General features: G+C 38.2%; 2 protein-coding genes across 2 annotated transcripts; both read right to left on the bottom strand.

The window, feature by feature from the left end:
• Nucleotides 1–4,393: 4,393 nt before the first annotated feature.
• LOC118645385 lies at nt 4,394–7,218 on the bottom strand. The gene is made up of 2 exons (XM_036286262.1): nt 5,458–7,218; nt 4,394–5,005 (listed from the first exon to the last, which is right to left on the bottom strand). Exons 1-2 carry the CDS (start codon nt 7,216–7,218, stop codon nt 4,394–4,396), a joined length of 2,373 nt encoding a protein of 790 aa, XP_036142155.1.
• Nucleotides 7,219–7,253: 35 nt separating this feature from the next.
• LOC118645384 lies at nt 7,254–9,655 on the bottom strand. The gene is made up of 2 exons (XM_036286261.1): nt 9,338–9,655; nt 7,254–9,209 (listed from the first exon to the last, which is right to left on the bottom strand). Exons 1-2 carry the CDS (start codon nt 9,653–9,655, stop codon nt 7,254–7,256), a joined length of 2,274 nt encoding a protein of 757 aa, XP_036142154.1.
• Between the last annotated feature and the right edge of the window lie 13,832 nt (nt 9,656–23,487).

Below are 23,487 nucleotides of genomic sequence, written 5' to 3'. Positions count from 1 at the left end.
CACTATATTATTACTGTCTCCGAGACCCTAGTTGTTCCCTGACTGGCTGGGCTCCGTCCTGACGTTGATGCAAACAAACTCGTGTCCTTCTCATGACCCGATCACGCGCCTATCACACACTGTTCGACCCGGCGCGGTTGCACGTCGCACGTCGTTTCCCGCGTTCCGGTGTCTTCGAATTCTCTTGGTATCGCGATGGCCCTTCGCGAGTTCTGTCACGCGCGTCCTAATCCCACTTCTGAATTAATTTAGGGCTGTAGGAACACACGTTTATCTTTAAGTAGTACGCCCGCACTTTCCGCCGTGTTCTTGCGCATGGCAAGATGGCGGTCCAACCAGCGACGGGTATCTCTACCTGGGGCTACCGGAGAGTATCCGTCCTGGCGGCCACCGGAGGATCGCCCTCTCACTACCGCGTGCACGCTCTTTCCTTTCACTGGAAAAGAAGAGTGTCTGTCTTCAATGGGACTGTCCCGATTGCGCACATAAGCGATTGGACACAGCAGTATTTCCCGATTAGACACAGACTCGATTGGACACGGACCCGATTAGACACGGACTCAATTGGATACAGACCCAATTAGACACAGACCCAATTGCACACGGACCCGATTGCACACCGACCCGATTGCACACGAATCCAATTTCGCACCGACCCGTTTGAACACGGACCCGATTGGACACGGACTCGATTGGACACAGTCTCGATTACACACCGTCCCGATCGGACAGAGTCCCAATTGGACACGGACTTGATTGGACACACCCGATTGGACACGGACCCGATTGGACACGGACTCGATTGCACACGGACCCGATTGCACACCGACTCGATTGCACACGGACCCGATTGCGCATCGACCCGTTTGCACATGGACCCGATTGCACACGATACGATTCCGCAATTCAAATAGTACATTGGTTAGACTTAGACGGAGTGAGTATGGCAGGGGGGCGAAGCCCCCCTTGCAGCCCCTCCCCGTAAGTGTGTGTGTGTGTGTGTGTGTGTGTGTGTGTGTGTGTGTGTGTGTGTGTGTGTGTGTGTGTGTGTGTGTGTGTGTGCGCGCGCGCGCGCGCGCAAAGCATTTTCTGCATCACATAGGTTTGCGACTATAAAATATGTATAAAAAAGAAAAATATAATAAATATTTTGTACGTATTTTTATGTCTGAGTTTGCCAAGTATAAAATAATTATGATAAATATTTATGAAAATATTAAAAATAAATATTTATGTTATTATAATTCAAAAATACAAAAATATTTCGAGTTTATATATCATAAATATTTTTTTGTACATTTTAAAATATATTTTATATATTGCTAATAATAATTTCTAAATAATTTATGAAAACAATGTAGGAAAATCAGTTCTAAGATAATTGCTCGTGCGTTTGATGTGTCATGTCGCAGCGGTAATATCGGCGGTATGATCATAAGAGTGTGTCGCGACGGCGGTCCGTTTAGCGGCAGGATCATAGGAGTGCGTCGCGACGGCGATCCATTTGGCGGCAGGATTTTAGCGGCGCGTCGGCGACCGCGATCTCTTAGCGGGCCGCTACAAAGAAAGTTCCGAACTGCGCAATTATTCTTTGTCGGTATTCTGTTTTTCCGAATTTGCGACTATAAAACCGAGAGTAGAGCGACACCCAAGTCAGTCGTTGCTAGCCGTCCGAAGGGCTCACATTTCGTGTAACTACCAATAAACCACATATTCCATACACTTCTGAGTTATATTCACTATCATCGATCCTACATATTTTTGGGGGCTCGTCCGGGATCAGATCCGCGAAGTGTAGTGGCATCCTAAGAAAGATTGCGCGAGTGTGAGTTAAGTTAAGAAGTAAAGTTAAGAAGTAAATAATGGCGGAACCAGGTGTTAGTGCTAGCGCGACCGACGACGATTTGAAGACAAAGTTGACAAACATGACGACGGTGCAATTAAAGGAGGAACTAAAAAGACGAAGACTAAAGACGGCGGGACTGAAGAATGAGCTAATTTCAAGACTGTTACCATTTATGCAACTCGAGCGTGAACACGGTCAAACAGAACATCACGACGATTAGAAGAAGCATGATGACGAAGACGATAGCGAGAACGATAGTTCGAGCGATGAAGATGAGCCAGTTCCCGAAAGAAGACGAAGCAGAAGAAGTCAACTCTTGACAATCAGAGATGTAGAAGAATCCTTAGAAACATTCAATGGAGATGACAAAGTCGACATTAAAAGATGGATCAAAGATTTTGAAGAAATGGCTGTATTATGCGAGTGGTCTGACATTCAAAAGGTGGCATATGCGAAGCGTCTCCTTCGTGGTTCGGCGAAGTTATTTGTCAATTACGAGAGATGCATGAAATCATGGAGAAAACTACGGCGAGCATTAATAGAAGAATTCGCAGATGTTGTGGACAGCCACGCGGTACATCAGGAACTAGCACGACGGAAGAAAACATCTGACGAGTCGTACCAGGCCTATATATATAAAATGCTCGAAATTGCAGCGCAAGTCGATGTTGATATACGATCAGCCATCCAATATATTATTGAGGGAATTCAAGATGATCCGGTTAACAAGACGATATTGCGTGGAGCGAAGACGATACGCGAATTAAAAAAAAAATTTGCGGAGTACGAAGCTATTAAGGAAGAAGGAAAATCGAAGTCGAAGCAGTGGAAGCCGGAAGAAAAGAAGAAGACGATCCGAGGAGACACGAGTGCGACAGAGAAGAAACGGTGTTTCAACTGCGGTGATAAAGACCATATGAGTAATGCGTGCCCGATGAAAGACAAAGGCGTTAAGTGTTTTAAGTGTAATGGGTATGGACACATTGCTAAACTATGCAAGGAAGCTGTAAGTACGACCAAAGAAACATGTATAATTGCTAAAAGTCCGCATCAAAAACAAATAAAACAAATAGAGATCGCGAATCAATGTTTTGTTAGTATTATAGATACCGGTAGTGACTTGAGTCTGATAAATCAAGACTGTTACAAAAAGATAGGTCGTCCGAAATTAAATGAATTAATTTTGATGGACTAGGCGCGTTAAATAATCGAACGTACGGCTCTTTTGTAGCGAATGTTATTATTGATGGCGAAATACATAAAGTCACGCTTCACGTCGTTGATAATGAAATAATGAGATATGCAATCTTGATCGGTGCTGATTTTCTGAATCTGGTTGAATTGCACTCGGTAAAAGGACAAGTAACGATTCGAAAAATTCCTGAGAAGTCTGTAAACGCAAATAGATGTTCCGGAAGTATTTAAAGTCGATGTTGTGGAAACGATCGACCCGTTTGATTTTTCACACATCCCCGATGAGAAAGCTCGACAGGAAGTAGAAAGTATCGCGAGAGAATATAAACCTGAAAAGGGGCGGGACGTCAATGTTAAGATGACCTTAATTTTAAAAGATGATATTCCGGTGTATCAAAGAGCGCGCAGATTATCTCCGTCAGATAAAGAAGAAGTCGAAAAACAATTAAAGATGTGGTTAGACGATTACATTATTAGACCGTCAAATTCCGAGTACGCAAGCCCTATTGTCTTAGTGAAAAAAAAGAATGGTGATACGCGAATCTGTGTAGATTTCCGTAAGATGAATAAAAAGATTATAAAAGACCGCTACCCGTTGCCACTGATCGAAGATCAGTTAGATAAGTTGCAAAGCGCGAAATTTTTCAGTGCGCTTGATCTCAAAAACGTGGAGGTAGACGAGGGAAGTAGGAAATATACCTCGTTCGTTGTTCCTACGGGACAGTATGAATTTTTACGCATGCCGTTCGGGCTTTGTAATTCACCGGCCGTGTTTCAAAAATTTATCAATGCCGTATTTAGAGAGCTAATTACCGAAGGAATCGTCTTGACATATATGGACGATTTGATCGTTCCTTCACGAACTATAGAAGAGGCGATAAATAATTTAAAACGTGTATTGGAAATATGCAGGCAAGCTGGTTTGCGTATAAACTGGCAGAAATGTAAGTTTTTACAAACAAGAATCGAATACTTGGGACACATTGTGACTGTTTTATCCCGTCGTTGTTTAAAAATTATTAAAATATAATAAATTATATCGAGTGGAAAGACAGGATTAATGCAGCCGTTCCGTTAAGGAAATGCCGCCAAAATTATTTATCACAGTATCTTACTAAAATGTGCTCTTTATTGCGTGCTTGCCTCTCAAAACGTAGATGCCGACTGACTCACAGGTCGTTGTCGAAAATACAAGTAAATATAATAATAAGAGTGATCGCCACATCGGCGCTGGCCTTTCCAGGCGCGTCAATATACTCGTTAGAGCCCGAACATCCTGCCCCCCTTGAGATTTTCTCAACAATGTGATAATTTAATGATAAAATTTTAATTTATAATTAATAACAGCACGATTTATTCAATGGGTAGCGGGGCAAGAGCTCTTACATTTCGCTTATATGTACCATTCTGAGTATTTACGGTAACCACTCTCACAATGTTATTGTCTCCCGGATGCACGACCACTATCCTGCCCATCGACCATTGCAAAGGAGCAGTGTTGTCATCTTTAATAAGAACCAAGATTCCTGGTTTAATACATGAAGCGTGTGAATTCAACCACTTGGTTCGCTGTTGCAGCTCGTTTAAATACTCCTTGCTCCAGCGACGCCAAAAGTTTTGCTTAATTTTTTGTATGTGTTTCCATATAGACAATCTGTTAGTGGGCACATCCGTGAGATCGACTTCAGGAATATCTGACAACGACGTTCCTATCAAAAAATGTGCAGGCGTCAAAGCCAAGCAATCATTTGGATCCGAGGACAGAGCAGTGAGCGGTCGCGAATTCAATACACCTTCTATTTCAATTACAAATGTGTTAAATTCTTCAAATGTAAATAATGTTTCACCGAGTGTTCGACGCATGTGATGCTTAAATCCCTTCACCGCGGCCTCCCATAATCCGCCAAAATGCGGTGAACGTGGCGGTATAAAATTCCATTTGACTCCCCTATCAACACAAAACCGCTGAAGGTTATTAATATGTTCTTTTGAATTGTATAATTTATGCAAATCTTTTATTATTTGCTCCAGTAAAGTTAGTCGCATTATCAGAATAAATTATTCCGGCCTTCCCACGCCTGGCAAAAAATCGTCGCAAACTGGCAATAAACGCTTCCGTAGTTAAATCAGAAACGACCTCCAAATGAACAGCCTTCGTAGCAAAGCAAATATATACGGCCACATAAACCTTGATTTTATTCCCAGCAAACACAAAGTTACATCTAACGTGCTTGTTAGTTGTAATTTCCCACTCAATAATGTAATTGCAATATAACACACGTGTTATATTACAATTACATTGTTGAGTGGGAAATTACAACTAACAGGTACGTTACATGTAACTTGGTGTTTGGTGGGTTCTTATTTCTATAACGCTTCTCCTTTATATAAAAAGGGCCACAATAGTCGACACCAACCTTCTCGAACGGGCGATCGTTCACTACTCTATCCATCGGTAAATTTCCCATTTGATACTTTGGTGCGGGTGCTGCAAATCGAAAGCATCTCATACAAGTACGAACAGTATACTTAGCAATGTCCTTTCCTCTAACTGCCCAATAATTCTGTCTAACAGCGTATAATGTAGCTTGAACACCACAATGATAATTACTAATATGGACATATTTAAAAATTAATTTAGTAAAATTATTATTGGGAAGTAATATGGGATGCTTCCGAGCATATCTCATATCAGCATTTTGAAGTCTTCCGCCCACTCGCAATATTCCCACGTTATCTATAAACGGATTCAATGCCAAAATTCTACTTTTTGAGTGCAGAGGTCTGCCGTGACGCAAATTATACAATTCATTAGCGAAAGCGTTCGCTTGTACCGCCAGAATCACGCAATTCGTTGCTTCCCGCAGTTCTTCTGTTGTGATAGATCCTGTTCGTTTCTCTTTCTTGCGACAGTTGTGTACGAAGCGCAGGCAATATGCTATTACTCTTGTTAATAGGAATACTGATGAAAATCTCTCAACAAAATCAGCCGATATAGCAGTTTGCAAGTTAACAGTTGATCGCTGCTCCGGCACTACAATTTCTTCAACCAAGTTTGCGGGCCATTCATCTTCATCCGCCATCAACCAATCCGGTCCATTTTTCCACAGTTGGTTTTGCGCAAATGCTTCAGGCATTTGTCCACGTGACAATGGATCAGCAGGATTCTGTTGAGACGGAACATACCTCCAATATGACTTCTCCGTAGTAGTCTGTATTTGTGCTACTCTATTTGCCACAAACGTCTTTAGTCTGTGAGGCGATGAATGTATCCAATGAATCGCAATGGTGGAATCCGACCAAAAATGTATACTCCTGAAATCTCGTTTCAGTGAGCCACTGGTAACCTTATATAAATTAGCGAGTAAGACTGCGGCACACAACTCCAACCTCGGTAGAGAGACCTTTTTTAAAGGAGCCACTCTAGATTTGGCACACACTAGCCTCACCATTCGATCTCCCGTTTGACTGGTTGAACGCAGATATATGCATGCGCCAAAGGCCTTCTTACTTGCATCGCAGAATCCATGTAGTTGTAGGTCGGAATCACCAAGCATTATTCTTTTCGGAAAACTAAAACCATTTATGGAATTAAGTTGTGTCTTATATTCGTTCCATAATGTAAATATATCCATGGGCACTGTCTCATCCCATTCAAGCTTCAGCTGCCAGAGCAGTTGCATAACAATCTTGGCTTTAACAATGATTGGTCCCAACAGTCCAAGTGGATCAAAGATTGCCGCGATCTGTGATAGCAATGTTCGCTTAGTGAGGCGCTCGTTACCATTTATTCGAGTGTTCATGATATATATAATGGTATCGTCCTTGCATCTCCACTGTATGCCTAAGGTTTTAACGCTGTCTTCACCTCCCAAACAAAGATGTTCAATGTCCGATCGCTCACCAAGATCATCAATCAAGCTGCTAGTATTTGAAGCCCACTGCCTCAGATGAAATCCACCTCTACGAAGCAGTTGAATCAATTCGTTACGAATTTGCAAGGCCCTCTCGTAATTATCTGCTCCCGTGAGAAGGTCATCCACATAGAAATCTCTCTTCAAAACTTCCGATGCTAGGGGAAAATTTTCTTCTTTATCCATTGCCAATTGATGTAGACATCTAACTGCTAGGTAATTTCCCGGTCTCGTGCCGTAGGTTACAGTTTGAAGACCATACATCCTGATCAATTCCAGGAATCAATAGGATTCTCTCGTCATAATATCCTTTGATATTTGGTATCTTCCTGATGAAAACGCACCTGTCGAAACATCTTTTCGATGTCCGCAGTTAATACATATGAATATGAACGAAATCGCGTGACAATAGAGAATACATCCTCCTGCAATACCGGACCCGACATAAGCACGTCGTTTAAAGCAACGCCAGTGGTTGACCTGGCTGAAGCGTCAAACACTACTCTCAATTTTGTCGTAAGACTATCAGTTTTTAACACAGCATGATGAGGCAAGAAATAACCATCTGTCAACTTCTCTGCATTACAATTCGTTACCTCAATCATGTGTCCCAATTCACAATACTCGCGTAAAAAACGTGAATATTCCGCACGCTGAGCTTCGTTTGACAATAGTCGTCGCTCCATCGAGAATAATCTTTTCTCCGCCATTTTATACGAATCGCCTAATTTATTTACATTTCCTTTAAAGGGTAATCTGACACAATATCTACCCTCTTCATCTCTAACGGTAAACTTTTTGAAATGCGCTTCGCAGTTCCTTTCTTCCTCTGATAAATGTTTAATATCACTTAATTCCTCTATCTCCCAAAATTTAGCTACTTGTAATGACGTCTTATCAATCAATATATTACAAACCGTTTCTTTATCATCTCGTACTCTATCATAAATTCTACCTCCAATAATCCAACCAAATTTAGTTTTCTGCAATACGATAGAGCCTCCGCTGAGCCTTATTTGCCCCACGCACAACAGATGAAAGAAAGTCTCTGCTCCAATAAGCGCATCTATTCTCGATGGTTTACAAAATTCAGGATCAGCTAGCCTTATGTTACGCGGTATCTCTAGTTTGCTTTTATCAATATACTTGGCTGGCAAATATTCCGTTATCTCATCTATCGTGAGAAAAGTCAAATTTAAATTAAGACGACCATCCCTAGACTGTATCTCTGCATCTACTGCATGCTCAATATGCGTAAGAGCTTGACCAAAACCCGACACCGGCACATTAATTTTTCGTTTTGTCAGTTTTAGTTTCTCTACTAAAGAATTTACAATAAAATTAGATTGCGAACCAGAGTCCAATAAAATTCTACAATTATACGCATTGCCAAACTTGTCAAATATTTTTACTAATGCAGTAGATAAAAGTACGTGTGAAGCAACTACTGCCTGCAGACTCTTTTGTGATGCAATATCGTTTTCATGTTTCTCTTCTGAGTTCGAAATCGCTCGAATTTCACTGCGATGTAACAAATCATTATGACGGCGTCTGCACTTTGAGCAAGGTCTAAATCTACAGAAGTTCGCCGAATGATTAGGACGCAAACAATTAAAGCATAAACGCGCTGTTTTTACTAATGATATTCTTTCGTCACAATTTGCACGCAACAATTGCTCACACTTATATACATTATGCGATCCATTACATATCGGGCACTGCTGCCTCTCCTGGACGGTCATGCAATTTTGCGATTGTCTAACATTACTATTTCTTGCATCCCGCATCAATGGCAGTCTTCCACTAACTTTGGACTGCGATACAAATCCAGCGTCAACATTTTCTAGTACATAGCATTTGTTCTTTAGAAATTTCCATAAATCCTCCAAGGAGGGCATTTCAGTTCCATCAATTGAACGCTCCCACTCCTTGTGCGTATTCCTGTCTACCTTAAAAATTATTAACTGGATCAGCATCGCATCCCAATGTTCGGTCTGCAAACCTAAAGTTTTGAGTGCTCGCAAGTGCCTCAAGTCCATTAACGCTCGCAAACCTGTCAAGGACTCTTTGGCTATGTTTGATAATTCAAATAAAGACCTTACATGATTCTGTATTATTATACGCTTATTGTCGAACCGTTCCACGACCAGATTCCAAGCAATCTCGTAATTTTCGGCTGATGTCGCGAGTGACTCTATGATTTGTGCAGCATCGCCCTTCAAACACGATTTCAAATATTGTAGCTTCTGCACAGGCTTAAGATCAGAATTGTCATGTATAGTTGATTTAAAATTATCATAGAAGCATAACCACGCGTTATAGTCCCATCAAAATTAGGCAGATTAATCGTCGGTAACTTTACGGTGCGTTCCGATCTACGTACGTTCGTATCTATATTATCATTGCTTGTCGGTCGTGTAACAGTCGACGAAACACAATGTTGTTCGGCCTTGGATACAAGTTCAAAATAATATTGCTCGAACTCACTTCTTTCCTCAAACTCACCGTCAGGCTCAAGTAGCTCTATATCCGTCTGTATGTCATCGAACTTATCCCATAATTCTCTGACCTTGGCTAAACGCTCTCTCAACTGCTGTATATCGGGTCTAGCTGTATACGAATCGAGATATGTCCTAAATCTTGTTAATTTAGCTTTGATGACTGACCGTTTTTGTACAAGAATCCTGATTTCTTCAGCCATCACGATGGTTACAATATTTTTATAATTTAACTCCGATTAGCCTTAGTTCGAGTCTTAGCAACCGCTATCTACAATGAATATCTCAACAAATTTGCGTCGTTTAAATAATACTCGCTTATACTAATTAAAACACTGATGAGTCGGCATCCACAATATCTCTTGTCCGTATTTATTACATTCGCATTATGCCGCTGCAATCACGCACATCCAGCACCTTCCATTACGTGTGTTCCAAGAATTAAATCCGTTAAAATTATTTAACACATCCGGCTCGAAGGACCATATGTTTTATCCCGTCGTTGTTTAAAAATTATTAAAATATAATAAATTATATCGAGTGGAAAGACAGGATTAATGCAGCCGTTCCGTTAAGGAAATGCCGCCAAAATTATTTATCACAGTATCTTACTAAAATGTGCTCTTTATTGCGTGCTTGCCTCTCAAAACGTAGATGCCGACTGACTCACAGGTCGTTGTCGAAAATACAAGTAAATATAATAATAAGAGTGATCGCCACATCGGCGCTGGCCTTTCCAGGCGCGTCAATATACTCGTTAGAGCCCGAACAGTGACGAATGGAACGATAGGACCCTCCGAGAATAAAATTAAAGCCGTTATGAAGTTCCCCGTTCCTAAAAGTATTAAAAACGTACAAAGCTTTCTCGGTCTCACGGGTTATTTTCGTAAGTTCATTTTCCAGTATTCATTAATAGCGCGACCACTTACAAATCTTCTAATGTAGAGCAAAGAATAATGTAGAGTTTCGATTTGGAAAAGACGAACAGCAAGCGTTTCAAAATTTACAGTTTTCATTGAGCAATAAGCCTGTTTTAAAGTTATACAAAATCGGAGCCGAAACGGAGTTACATACAGACGCTTCTAAATTTGGCTATGGCGCAATTCTATTGCAAAAAGATTCGGATAACGCTTTTCACCCAATTTACTACGCGAGCGGTAAAACCACTCCAGCTGAGGAGAAATATACTTTACGAACTAGTTACGAATATAGTTACGAACTAGAAGTACTCGCAATTATTAAGTCACTAAAGAAATTTCGGGTGTATTTGCTAGGCATTCGTTTTAAGATTATTACAGACTGTAGAGCGTTTACTTTAACTATGAACAAACGCGATCTATGCGTTTGTGTAGCTCGATGGGCTCTCGCGTTAGAAGAATACGATTATGAGATCCAGCATAGATCGGCGAAAAACATGACGCACGTAGACGCATTAAGTAGAAATCCTATCCCAGAAGCCTTACTTATCGACGAAAATAACGACGGTTTAATTGCTAGATTCAGACAAGCTCAGCGCACCGATCAGGATCTGCAAAAATTTGTCAAATTAGCGACACTTGGCAAAGCCGAAAATTATGTGTTAAGAAATGAATTGCTGTACCGAGACGATAAAGGCGAATTGTTGTTAGTTGTACCAAGAGCGTTACAAGCTTCGATAGTTAGACAAGCACACGAACAAGGACACTTTAGTGTAAGTAAGACAGAAATGCTTGTACGGAGAGATTATTGGTTCAAAGGTATGCGACCGAAAATCGAAAAAATTATCACGAATTGCGTAACTTGCATTTTAGCGGAACGCAAACAAGGCAAGAAGGGTTTTTAAATACAATCGACAAGGGTGATGTCCCTTTACATACGTATCACGTGGACCATTTGGGTCCAGTACCAAGTACAAAAAAAAGTTACCGTCACATTTTTGTTATAATTGATGCATTTAGCAAATTTGTATGGTTATACGCAACTAAGTCGACCGATACTGCTGAAGTAATTAAGCATTTACGCAAGCAATCGATTGTATTTGGAAACCCTTATAGGATTATATCAGATCGCGCGACGGCGTTTACATCCGGTGTATTTAGAGAATATTGTATTGAGGAAAAAATTCAGCATATTCTAATAACCACGGGAGTGCCTCAAAGTAATGGCCAAGTTGAAAGAGTGAATCGCACTCTCATACCACTTCTAACGAAATTGTCAGCTTCAAAACCGGAAGAATGGTTTAAATTTCTCGATGTTGCTCAGCAGTATTTAAATGCTACGCCAAGTCGAAGTACGAGTCGTACGCCGTTTCAATTAATGTTCGGTACTTGTATGCGATTGAAAGAAAATCCAGAGGTGCGTGAAATGATTGAAACCGAATGGATGCAAATGTTCGAAGAAGAGCGTGACAATATACGACAAGAGGCTAAAGAAAAGATCGCGGAAGTTCAGAGAGAAAATGCGAAGAATTTTAATAAAAAACGTAAAGCGGCATTAAAATATACAAACGGAGATATTGTCGCGATCAAGCGAACTCAGTTAGGTCCCGGGCTTAAATTCCGTAATAAATTCTTAGGTCCGTATCGTATAACTAGAGTAATGCGAAATGACCGATATACAATCGTGAAAATAGGAGAACACGAAGGACCTCAAGAAACTTCCACATCAGCTGATCATATGAAGCCATCCTCCGACGATGCTGATGAATTGGAAAGTGACGAAGAACACGCTTAATAAGTAATTGTAACGTCAAGCATTCGAGGACGAATGCGCAGGTCAGGACGGCAGAGTATGTAGGAAAATCAGTTCTAAGATAATTGCTCGTGCGTTTGATGTGTCATGTCGCAGCAGTAATATCGGCGGTATGATCATAAGAGTGTGTCGTGACGGTGCACAGTGGTCCAAACAAAGAATATACTGTTCAAAATAGGCTACAGGTCGTATTTTTTAACCGATTTGCATGATCCTTGGACAGAAATACTCGGAAATAAATTCTAAAGAAAACTGTGAGAGCCGATTTTTTAATTTCTTTGTTTATGCAAAAATATTTAAATAAATAAAGTGATAAATTAACATTTTTCAACTCAATTATTCTTTATCTAGCTACAAACGAGATTTTGTGTTTTGTATTTGGTTTGTGTGTGTGTGCGCGCGCGCGTGTGTGTGTGTGTGTGTGTAATGGAGATCAGGACTCCGAGGTTCGTCAATTCCCCAGTATTTTTTGACTCCAAACCCTCTCCGTTACATGTGTGTGTGTGTGTGTGTGTGTGTGTGTGTGTGTGTGTGTGTGTGTGTGTGTGTGTGTGTGTGTGTGTGTGTGTGTGTGTGTGTGTGTGTGTGTGTGTGTGTGTGTGTGTGTGTGTGTGTGTGTGTGTGTGTGTGTGTGTGTGTGTGTGTGTGTGTGTGTGTGTGTGTGTGTGTGTGTGTGTGTGTGTGTGTGTGTGTGTGTGTGTGTGTGTGTGTGTGTGTGTGTGTGTGTGTGTGTGTGTGTGTGTGTGTGTGTGTGTGTGTGTGTGTGTGTGTGTGTGTGTGTGTGTGTGTGTGTGTGTGTGTGTGTGTGTGTGTGTGTGTGTGTGTGTGTGTGTGTGTGTGTGTGTGTGTGTGTGTGTAATGGAGATCAGGACTCTGAAGTTCGTCAATTCCCCAGTATTTTTGACTCCAAACCCTCTCCGTTACATATGTGTATGTGCGTGCGTGCGTGCGTGCGTGCGTGTGTGTGTGTGTGTGTGTGTGTGTGTGTGTGTTGTAAACAATTTTCTAACTTATTTCTACAAAAGAAATGTTTTTTGAAATATTTCTATCTTATTGTATTCAACAATATCAAATGAAGGCTGATTCGTATCAGCCAGTTTTTATTTGATATTGTTGAATACAATAAGATAGAAATATTTCAAAAAACATTTCTTTTGTAGAAATAAGTTAGAAAATTGTTTACAACACACACACACACACACACACACACACACACACACACACACACACACACACACACATATATGTAACGGAGAGGGTTTGGAGTCAAAAAATACTGGGGAATTGACGAACCTCAGAGTCCTGATCTCCATTACACACACACACACACACACGCGCGCGCACACACACACAAACCAAATACAAAACACAAAATCTCGTTTGTAGCCAGATAAAGAATAATTGAGTTGAAAAATGTTAATTTATCACTTTATTTATTTAAATATTTTTGCATAAACAAAGAAATTAAAAAATCGGCTCTCACAGTTTTCTTTAGAATTTATTTCCGAGTATTTCTGTCCAAGGATCATGCAAATCGGTTAAAAAATACGACCTGTAGCCTATTTTGAACAGTATATTGTTCGTTTGGACCACTGTGCGGTGGTCCGTTTAGCGGCAGGATCATAGAAGTGCGTCGCGACGGCGATCCATTTGGCGGCAGGATCTTAGCGGCGCGTCGGCGACCGCGATCTCTTAGCGGGCCGCTACAAAGAAAGTTCCGAACTGCGCAATTATTCTTTGTCGGTATTCTGTTTTTCCGAATTTGCGACTATAAAACCGAGAGCAGAGCGACACCCAAGTCAGTCGTTGCTAGCCGTCCGAAGGGCTCACATCTCGTGTAACTACCAATAAACCACATATTCCATACACTTCTGAGTTATATTCACTATCATCGATCCTACAACAATTATATAACTTAAAAAATATTTTTTAAAAATAAATTCATAAAATATTTATAAAAATTTATTCTAAATTTTCTGTGCTATCTAGGTTGTTTTTGCATTATTCTGCGATGCGGAATCCTATCGTGCGCAATCGGGTCCGTGTGCAATCGAGTTGGTGCGCAATCGGGTCCGTGTGCAATCGGGTCCGTGTGCAAACAGGTCGTGTGCAATCGGGTCGGTGTGCAATCAGGTCCGTGTGCAATCAGGTCCGTGTGCAATCGGATCCGTGTCCAATCGGGTCCGTGTCCAATCGGGACTGTGTTCGATCGGGATGATGTTCAATCGAGACTGTGTCCAATCGAGTCCGTGTCCAATCGGGTCTGTGTCCAATCGAGTGCGTGTCCAATCGGGTCGTGTGCAATCGGGTCGGTGCGCAATCGCTTCCGTGTGCAAACGGGTCGGTGCGCAATCAGGTCCGTGTGCAATCGGGTCGGTGTGCAATCGGGTCCGTGTGCAATTGGGTCTGTGTCCAATCGGGTCTGCGTCCAATTGAATCCGTGTCCAATCGGGTCCGTGTCCAATCGGGTCTGTGTCCAATCGAGTCTGTGTCCAATCGGGTCCGTGTGCAAACGGGTCGTGATCAATCGGGTCGTGTGCAATCGGGTCGGTGCGTAATCGAGTCCGTGTGCAAACGGGTTGGTGCGCAATCGGGACCGTGTGCAATCGGGTCCGTGTGCAAACAGGTCGTGTGCAATCGGGTCGGTGCGCAATCGCTTCCGTGTGCAAACAGGTCTGTGTCCAATTGAATCCGTGTCCAATCGGGTCCGTGTCCAATCGGGTCTGTGTCCAATCGGGAAATACTATTGTGTCCAATCGCTTATGTGCGCAATCGGAACAGTCCCTCGGTTACACGACATTTTCCCGAAAAATGGAGGCGAAAAGGTTGGTACCAACGAAAACTCCTATGGAAACATCATTTTATTTTTTGCAGGTTAGTAACACTGTTCAAGTAGTAATCTGTTAGTTTGAGTAACCTTTTTGACATATGCGCGCGCGCGTATATATAAATAATAAAGTAATAATAAACAGGACTGAGTAAGAGAGGTTAATATTCTTTATTAACTAAATTAAGTTAAAGTTAATAGCTCATAAAATTAATTAAGTTACGTTAAAAGTTACATAAAAAATTAATTCCAGTTAAAAATTATTTTAGGAAAGCATTATTTATATTTATTAAATTAAGAAGTTACAACTTTATAATTAGTTACTAGCCAATTCTGATAATTAGACTTCGGATTATATGCAAATTGCATATTTGTTATTTTTTGCATATTTTATTACAGCATTAATAATGTGAACAAATTATAATGTTTTTAATTAATTGCAAAATGTTAATAGTTGGAGATCAATTCCAAATTCTGAGCTTACTGTGTCATTGAATGCGCCCTAGTTGTAAGCAAAAGATGAAGTCACATCCTAACAGCGAATATCAGAATAGATCTGTATTACTAGCAGTGCGATAACAGATTGACGCAACAAACCGAGAGCTGGTTCGTAAAATCAATGTTTATATACCGCCAATCTTTCATCAATCCTTTCGACAGGTATTGTCATGTAGTCTGCTGACTGATGTATGTTTCTTATCTTTCAAACATTGATGACAAATTAATGAAAGAAAAGAATCGGTTCAACAGCATCTACAATTACAGACAACACATACATACATAATCTTTTATTTTATGAGAATATATTAGCTACTTATCTGATATATATTTGTATATTCTTCATTTACTTCTATCTTCCTTGTTTATGCTTCTTTCATCTTGCACAGGTTTCATCCCGCAGTTGACGATAATGGTACATTGATCCCAGTGCGAAGAAGGATGCTACAATTATGAATGATATTAATTATTTATCAAAACACGTATAAACACTGAAAAACTAAAATTGTTTAATCACATATAATAATCTCCTCATACATCTCATATATATATATAAATCATAGTTTTTCACTTTGTTCATCTCTATATATGCACTTTATGTTTTTACTTTTTTGTCATTTTCATTTAATTTAATTTCAATGCTACAAAGTATTTTGCATTTACATTTATAAAATATAACGGCTATAATATAATTTATTATCAGTAGACTTCGGATTATATGCAAATTGCATATTTGTTATTTTTTGCATATTCTATTAGAGCATTAATAATGTGCACAAATTATTATGTTTTTAACTAATTAACATTAATTAATTAAAAACATAATTTGTTCACATTATTAATGCTGTAATAAAATATGCAAAAAATAACAAATATGCAATTTGCATATAATCCGAAGTCTAATTATCAGAATTGGCTAGTAACTAATTAAAAAGTTATAACTTCCTAATTTAATAAATATAAATAATGTTTTCCTAAAATAATTTTTAACTGGAATTAATTTGTTATGTAACTTTTAACGTAACTTAATTAATTTTATGAGCTATTAACTTTAACTTAATTTAGTTAATAAAGAATATTAACCTCTCTTACTCAGTCCTGTTTATTATTACTTTATTATTTATATATACGCGCGCGCGCATATGTCAAAAAGGTTACTCAAACTAACAGATTATTACTTGAACAGTGTTACTAACCTGCAAAAAATAAAATGATGTTTCCATAGGAGTTTTCGTTGGTACCAACCTTTTCGCCTCCATTTTTCGGGAAAATGTCGTGTAACCAGTCCCACATGTTTCAGTCAATTTACAGTCGTACCTGTTAAAGCATGTTTATAATCTTTATATCTAAAAAAACGGTCACCCATCCAAGTGTCAACCATCGCCGACGTTGCTTGATTTCGAAGACCGTACGCGTCCTAACGCCTCGTGATGATCCATGAACACTTCTTGTTTATGTTTACATATATTTGTTATAAATCATTGCAATAGATGTCAAAAGGATAAAACATGTATAGTTAACTTATATTTTTATAAATATACTTTTATAATGCAAGGCTACATTCCAAAACGTCCTTTCCGAGGAAAATTTTAATCGAAATATATAGTACACGTAACGTATCCTATATTACATCGAGTAAAATTTTCCTCGGAAATAACGTTTTGGAATGTAGCCATAAAGTTTTATAATTTTTTTACTCATTTGTACATATGCGCACAAAATAGCATGTTGAATAATTTATTAAAATGTCTGTTTTTGCTCTGTTCGTATATAAAATCAAAAACATTTTTTATGTCGTTTTTATAATTTTTTAATATTATTAATGCCACATTGTTTCGATAAGTGTACTTTCTTAAATTTATAATGTTTAGACGTTTTAATCTACGCTTCTTAGAGATTTAATTTACACTTTTGTCACTTTTTTATTAAATTATAATTCACTTTCCTATAACCTCCAAAAATCCCCAACTTCTACCAATTAAATAAAATGTATTTTGGATAAAATGTATCACTCACAAACCTTTTTAATCAAACTTCAAACGATTCCGTATAATAACTTTGTTCAATTAATATATTTCGGCTAAGTGTCGGGTGAAAAAATAATTAATTAATTACGAATAAACGAATGACTCACAAACCTTGTTAATTGCACTTCAAACCTCTTCATACGAAATACAAACGATTACACATAGCAATTATTGAAAAAAACGTTCACTTCCGGTCAAATGTGCGAATCATAAGGATTACTTTTCATCATTGTAGATCCGGCCTTATAAATTCCGTCCTTTGTGCACTGACATTATTGTATCATCATTGGGTGTTTACGATAATGGCTATCCGAGTAATTTTCTCTAGGACCGAAATATATGATAAGCACAACCATCTACTATCATCATGATTCGTGACAACTCAATGCTGTCCGGTATAGCCAAATCATCACGAGCAAGTTGCGAGTTGCGAGTTCCGTGAGTTTGTAGCAGGTAACCTAAAAAGTACGACATAAATAATTTGATTATTACGATTAAAAATAATCTGTTTTTAATCCCCTACAGCATGAAATATTGCTGCAACGTTGCAGAAATATTGCAATAGTGCATAATATAACCAATATTGCAGAAATATTGTAGCAATATTACAAATATAATATTCCCTAGCAAATGTTGCACAATATTGCAGCAATATTACAAATGTAATATTTCTTAGCAGATGTTGTGCAATATTGTAGCAATATTACAAATGTAATATTTCCTAACAGATATTGCACAATATTGTGGCAATATTATATTGCAACCGTGCAAAATTTATTTCCGTATAATCCGTATTTCTTAATCTAGAACTAACAATAAGTAATATTTTACATAGTTTTAAGGGACAAATAAAAAAATAGAGCAGGATATTTTTATTTTAAATTTTTATGTAAGATTAGAGCTAAAAGATACATAGATGAGCAACAAATTCTGTAATCACGACAGCGTTGCGTCCCATACTAGATTGAGTGAAGCAAGTCCAGAAGATGTTCACTCTGACTTATATATATAATACATTAATTAAACATGTGTGAACCATACATGCATGTGTAATTCTAGCGTATAAATTGATCAGGATGGGCATTTTCTGGACTTGCTTCATTTTAATGCTTACTTAAATCTAGAATGGAACGATATTCGATATCCGTTGGTGTATGTTAATTTAATTAATTACTTTTTTAATTAATAATTTTTTTAATTATTGTGCCGTAACGGTATGACAATAAATTCATTTTCCGTTTTTCGTATAATACACATCTTACATATTATTTGATTAATTTAACCACCTGCAACATTTCCTTCATATTGCGCATTAACGTTTCAGAAATATTACAGCAATCTTACAAGAAATATTGCAGCAATATTGCTGAAATATTACAGAAATCTTACGGGGAATATTGCAGAAATATTGCAGACATATTGCACAATATTGTTTTGGAGCGGACATAGGAATATTGCTGCAATATTGCAGCAATATTTTCTGCAATATTCCAATCTTGCAAAATAATATTTCTGCAACGTTGCAGCAATATTTCATGCTGTAGGGGTTGTATTACAAATTAAAAAAATTTATTGTAAACATTATTATTAGTTTCACATTAGTGAAATATTCATGCATAATATTTATACATAAAGATATATAATTTTTTAAAATAATGATTACACCATGCAACTTATCATTAACAGTTGTTACAAGAAAGAAAAATATTTATACTTAAATTTTTATTTTACTTGTAATCTAAAAAATTATTAATAATGATTTATTTAGTAATTTTACATAATTTATCTCATTTGTTTCAAAGTGTTAACACCATCCGTTTAATAAAAGATGACTTTTCTAATATATATGTTAGTTAATAATAAATAATAACATTTATTGAGAATCAATGTTTAATTAAAATATTATATTAGGTTTTGAAATAATACCGTTATAATAGAAACTTGATAGACAAAATAAATATTTGTAAATAAAATAATCTCTGATATTACTTTAGACAATACTTTAAAAATACATGATTGTGTTACATATAATGACTATTTTAAAGTTAATAATCTTATCATACATTAAAAACAGATTATTTTTAATTGTAATAATCAAATTATTTATGTCGTACTTTTTAGGTTACCTGCTACAAACTCACGGAACTCGCAACTCGCAATTTGCTCGTGATGATTTGGCTATACCGGACAGCATTGAGTTGTCACGAATCATGATGATAGTAGATGGTTGTGCTTATCATATATTTCGGTCCTAGAGAAAATTACTCGGATAGCCATTATCGTAAACACCCATTGAGTGCGTTTAGCGAAGAATGTAGCGATGGATTTGTAAAATTCTCCAACGATTGGTTCTTGCCTTAGTTCCTATTGGATCTAAATGTATAAACCAATCATATAAAAGAATTTTACAACAGTCCCACCGCTACATTTTCCCTAAATCCAGTTAAGGCCCTCACACATGAATTGACATAATCATAACGTAAGGTTTTGACGCGTCGGATTGGGCGACTATAACCGTAACCTGCCGTAACTGGCTAATTCAAGTACGTGATTGGTCGAAACCTTACTGTTGGGCCGAATCTACAATAGGTGTAGTAAGCCTTAAGCCATAAGAAGTTAACCAATTATATTCGATTATTCTTCTCACATTCAACTATAATTGGTCAATTTCTTATGGCATAAGGCTTACTACACTCATTGTAGATCCGGCCTTACGGTCAATTCATGTGTGAAGGCCTTTAAGGCTTTCACACACAAATCTACTTAACACGTAATACGTAAACCGTAAGAAAATCCTCCAATCAGAGCCGACTATTCCCCTCTACAAGAAGGGAATAGTTGACTCTGATTGGAGGATTTCCTTACGGTTTACGTATTAGCCCTCGTCTACAATAAAGATTTAAGCTTTAAGCCGCAAGAAATTAACCAATCACAATCGAGTATTCTTATAAAAATCTACTGTGATTGGCCAGTTTCTTACGGCTTAAAGCTTAAATCCTTCATTGTAGACTAGGGCTTACGTGTTAAGTAGATTCGTGTGTGAAGGCCTTTAAAGGGCCATCTACAATGGAGAGTCGTAGGCCGTAGCAGTAGTCGTAGAAAATGTCTCCACTTCGTATTGCTTTACTGTTTACAGCCTACAGCAGACATTGAACCAATTCATTGCGTGCTTACGATGAGCGTTGGGGCATTCGGGATTAGTTTTTGGTCGCCTTTCTTTGATGGCCGGCTTGTATGTTATTGCTACGAAGTTTTTATTCTAGACAGCATTGCCGTAGTTTTTTAATTAGTGCTGTTATGGCTAAAACACTCCATTGTAGATGGCCCTTAAGACCCTCACATATGAATTGACATAACCGTAACAATAAGGTTTCGACCAATCACGTACTTGAATTAGTCGATTACGGCAGGTTACGGTTATGGTCGCCCAATCCGACGCGTCAGGGCCACCGCACAAACTCTTCCATAACGCGTTACGTTACGTTAAGTACTCCATACGAACTTAAGTTGTACTTAAAATTTAACTTAAATCAACGCACAAAGAAATCCTTAACGTAAGAACTTAAGAACTTACGTTAAAAGTTTCTTTGTGCGTTGATGTAAGTTTAATTTTAAGTACGAACTTAGAGCCACCGCACAAGCTTTTTCGTAACACGTTACGTTACGTTAACTGCTCCATAAACCTAAGTTCGTACTTAAAATTAAACTTACATCAATGCACAAAGAAACTTTTAATGTAAGTTCTTAAGTTCTTACGTTAAGGATTTCTTTGTGCGTTGATTTAAGTTAAATTTTAAGTACAACTTAGGTTCGTATGGAGTACTTAACGTAACGTAACGCGTTATGGAAGAGTTTGTGCGGTGGCCCTTAGGTTTATGGAGCACTTAACGTAACGTAACGTATTACGAAAAAGCTTGTGCGGTGGCCCTCAAAACCTTACGTTATGGTTATGTCAATTCATGTGTGAGGGCCTTTACTACACCACTACTTTGTCTAGGCTACATTCCAAAACGTCCTTTCAAGGAAAATTTTACTCGATGTAATATAGGATACGTTACGTGTACTATATATTTCGAGTAAAATTTTCCTCGGAAAGGATGTTTTGGAATGTAGCCTTAGAGCTACCGCACAAACTCTTCCATAACGCGTTACGTTACGTTAAGTACTCCATACGAACCTAAGTTGTACTTAAAATTTTATCTTTAATCAACGCACAAAGAAATCCCTAACGTAAGAACTTAAGAACTTACGTTAAAAGTTTCTTTGTGCGTTGATGTAAGTTTAATTTTAAGTACGAACTTAGAGCCACCGCACAAGCTTTTTCGTAACACGTTACGTTACGTTAACTGCTCCATAAACCTAAGTTCGTACTTAAAATTAAACTTACATCAATGCACAAAGAAACTTTTAACGTAAGTTCTTAAGTTCTTACGTTAAGGATTTCTTTGTGCGTTGATTTAAGTTAAATTTTAAGTACAACTTAGGTTCGTATGGAGTACTTAACGTAACGTAACGCGTTATGGAAGAGTTTGTGCGGTGGCCCTTAGGTTTATGGAGCACTTAACGTAACGTAACGTATTACGAAAAAGCTTGTGCGGTGGCCCTCAAAACCTTACGTTATGGTTATGTCAATTCATGTGTGAGGGCCTTTACTACACCACTACTTTGTCTAGGCTACATTCCAAAACGTCCTTTCGAGGAAAATTTTACTCGATGTAATATAGGATACGTTACGTGTACTATATATTTCGAGTAAAATTTTCCTCGGAAAGGATGTTTTGGAATGTAGCCTTAGAGCTACCGCACAAACTCTTCCATAACGCGTTACGTTACGTTAAGTACTCCATACGAACCTAAGTTGTACTTAAAATTTTATCTTTAATCAACGCACAAAGAAATCCCTAACATAAGAACTTAAGAACTTACGTTAAAAGTTTCTTTGTGCGTTGATGTAAGTTTAATTTTAAGTACGAACTTAGAGCCACCGCACAAGCTTTTTCGTAACACGTTACGTTACGTTAACTGCTCCATAAACCTAAGTTCGTACTTAAAATTAAACTTACATCAATGCACAAAGAAACTTTTAATGTAAGTTCTTAAGTTCTTACGTTAAGGATTTCTTTGTGCGTTGATTTAAGTTAAATTTTAAGTACAACTTAGGTTCGTATGGAGTACTTAACGTAACGTAACGCGTTATGTAAGAGTTTGTGCGGTGGCCCTTAGGTTTATGGAGCACTTAACGTAACGTAACGTATTACGAAAAAGCTTGTGCGGTGGCCCTCAAAACCTTACGTTATGGTTATGTCAATTCATGTGTGAGGGCCTTTACTACACCACTACTTTGTCTAGGCTACATTCCAAAACGTCCTTTCGAGGAAAATTTTACTCGATGTAATATAGGATACGTTACGTGTACTATATATTTCGAGTAAAATTTTCCTCGGAAAGGATGTTTTGGAATGTAGCCTTAGAGCTACCGCACAAACTCTTCCATAAAGCTGGTCACACACACTTTCCGTAGAACGTAACAGTAAGATTTCGACATGTTGGATTGGGCGACCGTAACAGTAAGCGACTAAATCAAGTACGTGATTGGTCAAAACCTTACTGTTACGTTCTACGGAAAGTGTGTGTGACCCGCTTAACGCGTTACGTTACGTTAAGTACTCCATACGAACCTAAGTTGTACTTAAAATTTTATCTTTAATCAACGCACAAAGAAATCCCTAACATAAGAACTTAAGAACTTACGTTAAAAGTTTCTTTGTGCGTTGATGTAAGTTTAATTTTAAGTACAAACTTAGATTTATGGAGCACTTAACGTAACGTAAGGGCCACCGCACAAACTCTTCCATAAGAGCCACCGCACAAGCTTTTTCGTAACACGTTACGTTACGTTAAGTGCTCCATAAACCTAAGTTCGTACTTAAAATTAAACTTACATCAACGCACA

Source organism: Monomorium pharaonis, chromosome 4 (assembly GCF_013373865.1).
Source record: "Monomorium pharaonis isolate MP-MQ-018 chromosome 4, ASM1337386v2, whole genome shotgun sequence".
Classification (NCBI taxonomy): domain Eukaryota; kingdom Metazoa; phylum Arthropoda; class Insecta; order Hymenoptera; family Formicidae; genus Monomorium; species Monomorium pharaonis.
Note: the sequence above shows the minus strand (reverse complement) of the source record. Positions and strands in the feature narration are given on the sequence as shown.

Bases quoted from the DNA above. Each gene is read 5' to 3' on its own strand.
- LOC118645384 (XM_036286261.1), bottom strand. From the start codon at position 9,655: ATGGCTGAAGAAATCAGGATTCTTGTACAAAAACGGTCAGTCATCAAA. The intron at 9,210-9,337 runs GTACGTAGATCG...TCTGATCTTAAG, and splicing joins ATGATAATATAGATACGAAC to CCTGTGCAGAAGCTACAATA.
- LOC118645385 (XM_036286262.1), bottom strand. From the start codon at position 7,218: ATGTATGGTCTTCAAACTGTAACCTACGGCACGAGACCGGGAAATTAC. The intron at 5,006-5,457 runs GTTGGTGTCGAC...AATAACCTTCAG, and splicing joins ACGATCGCCCGTTCGAGAAG to CGGTTTTGTGTTGATAGGGG.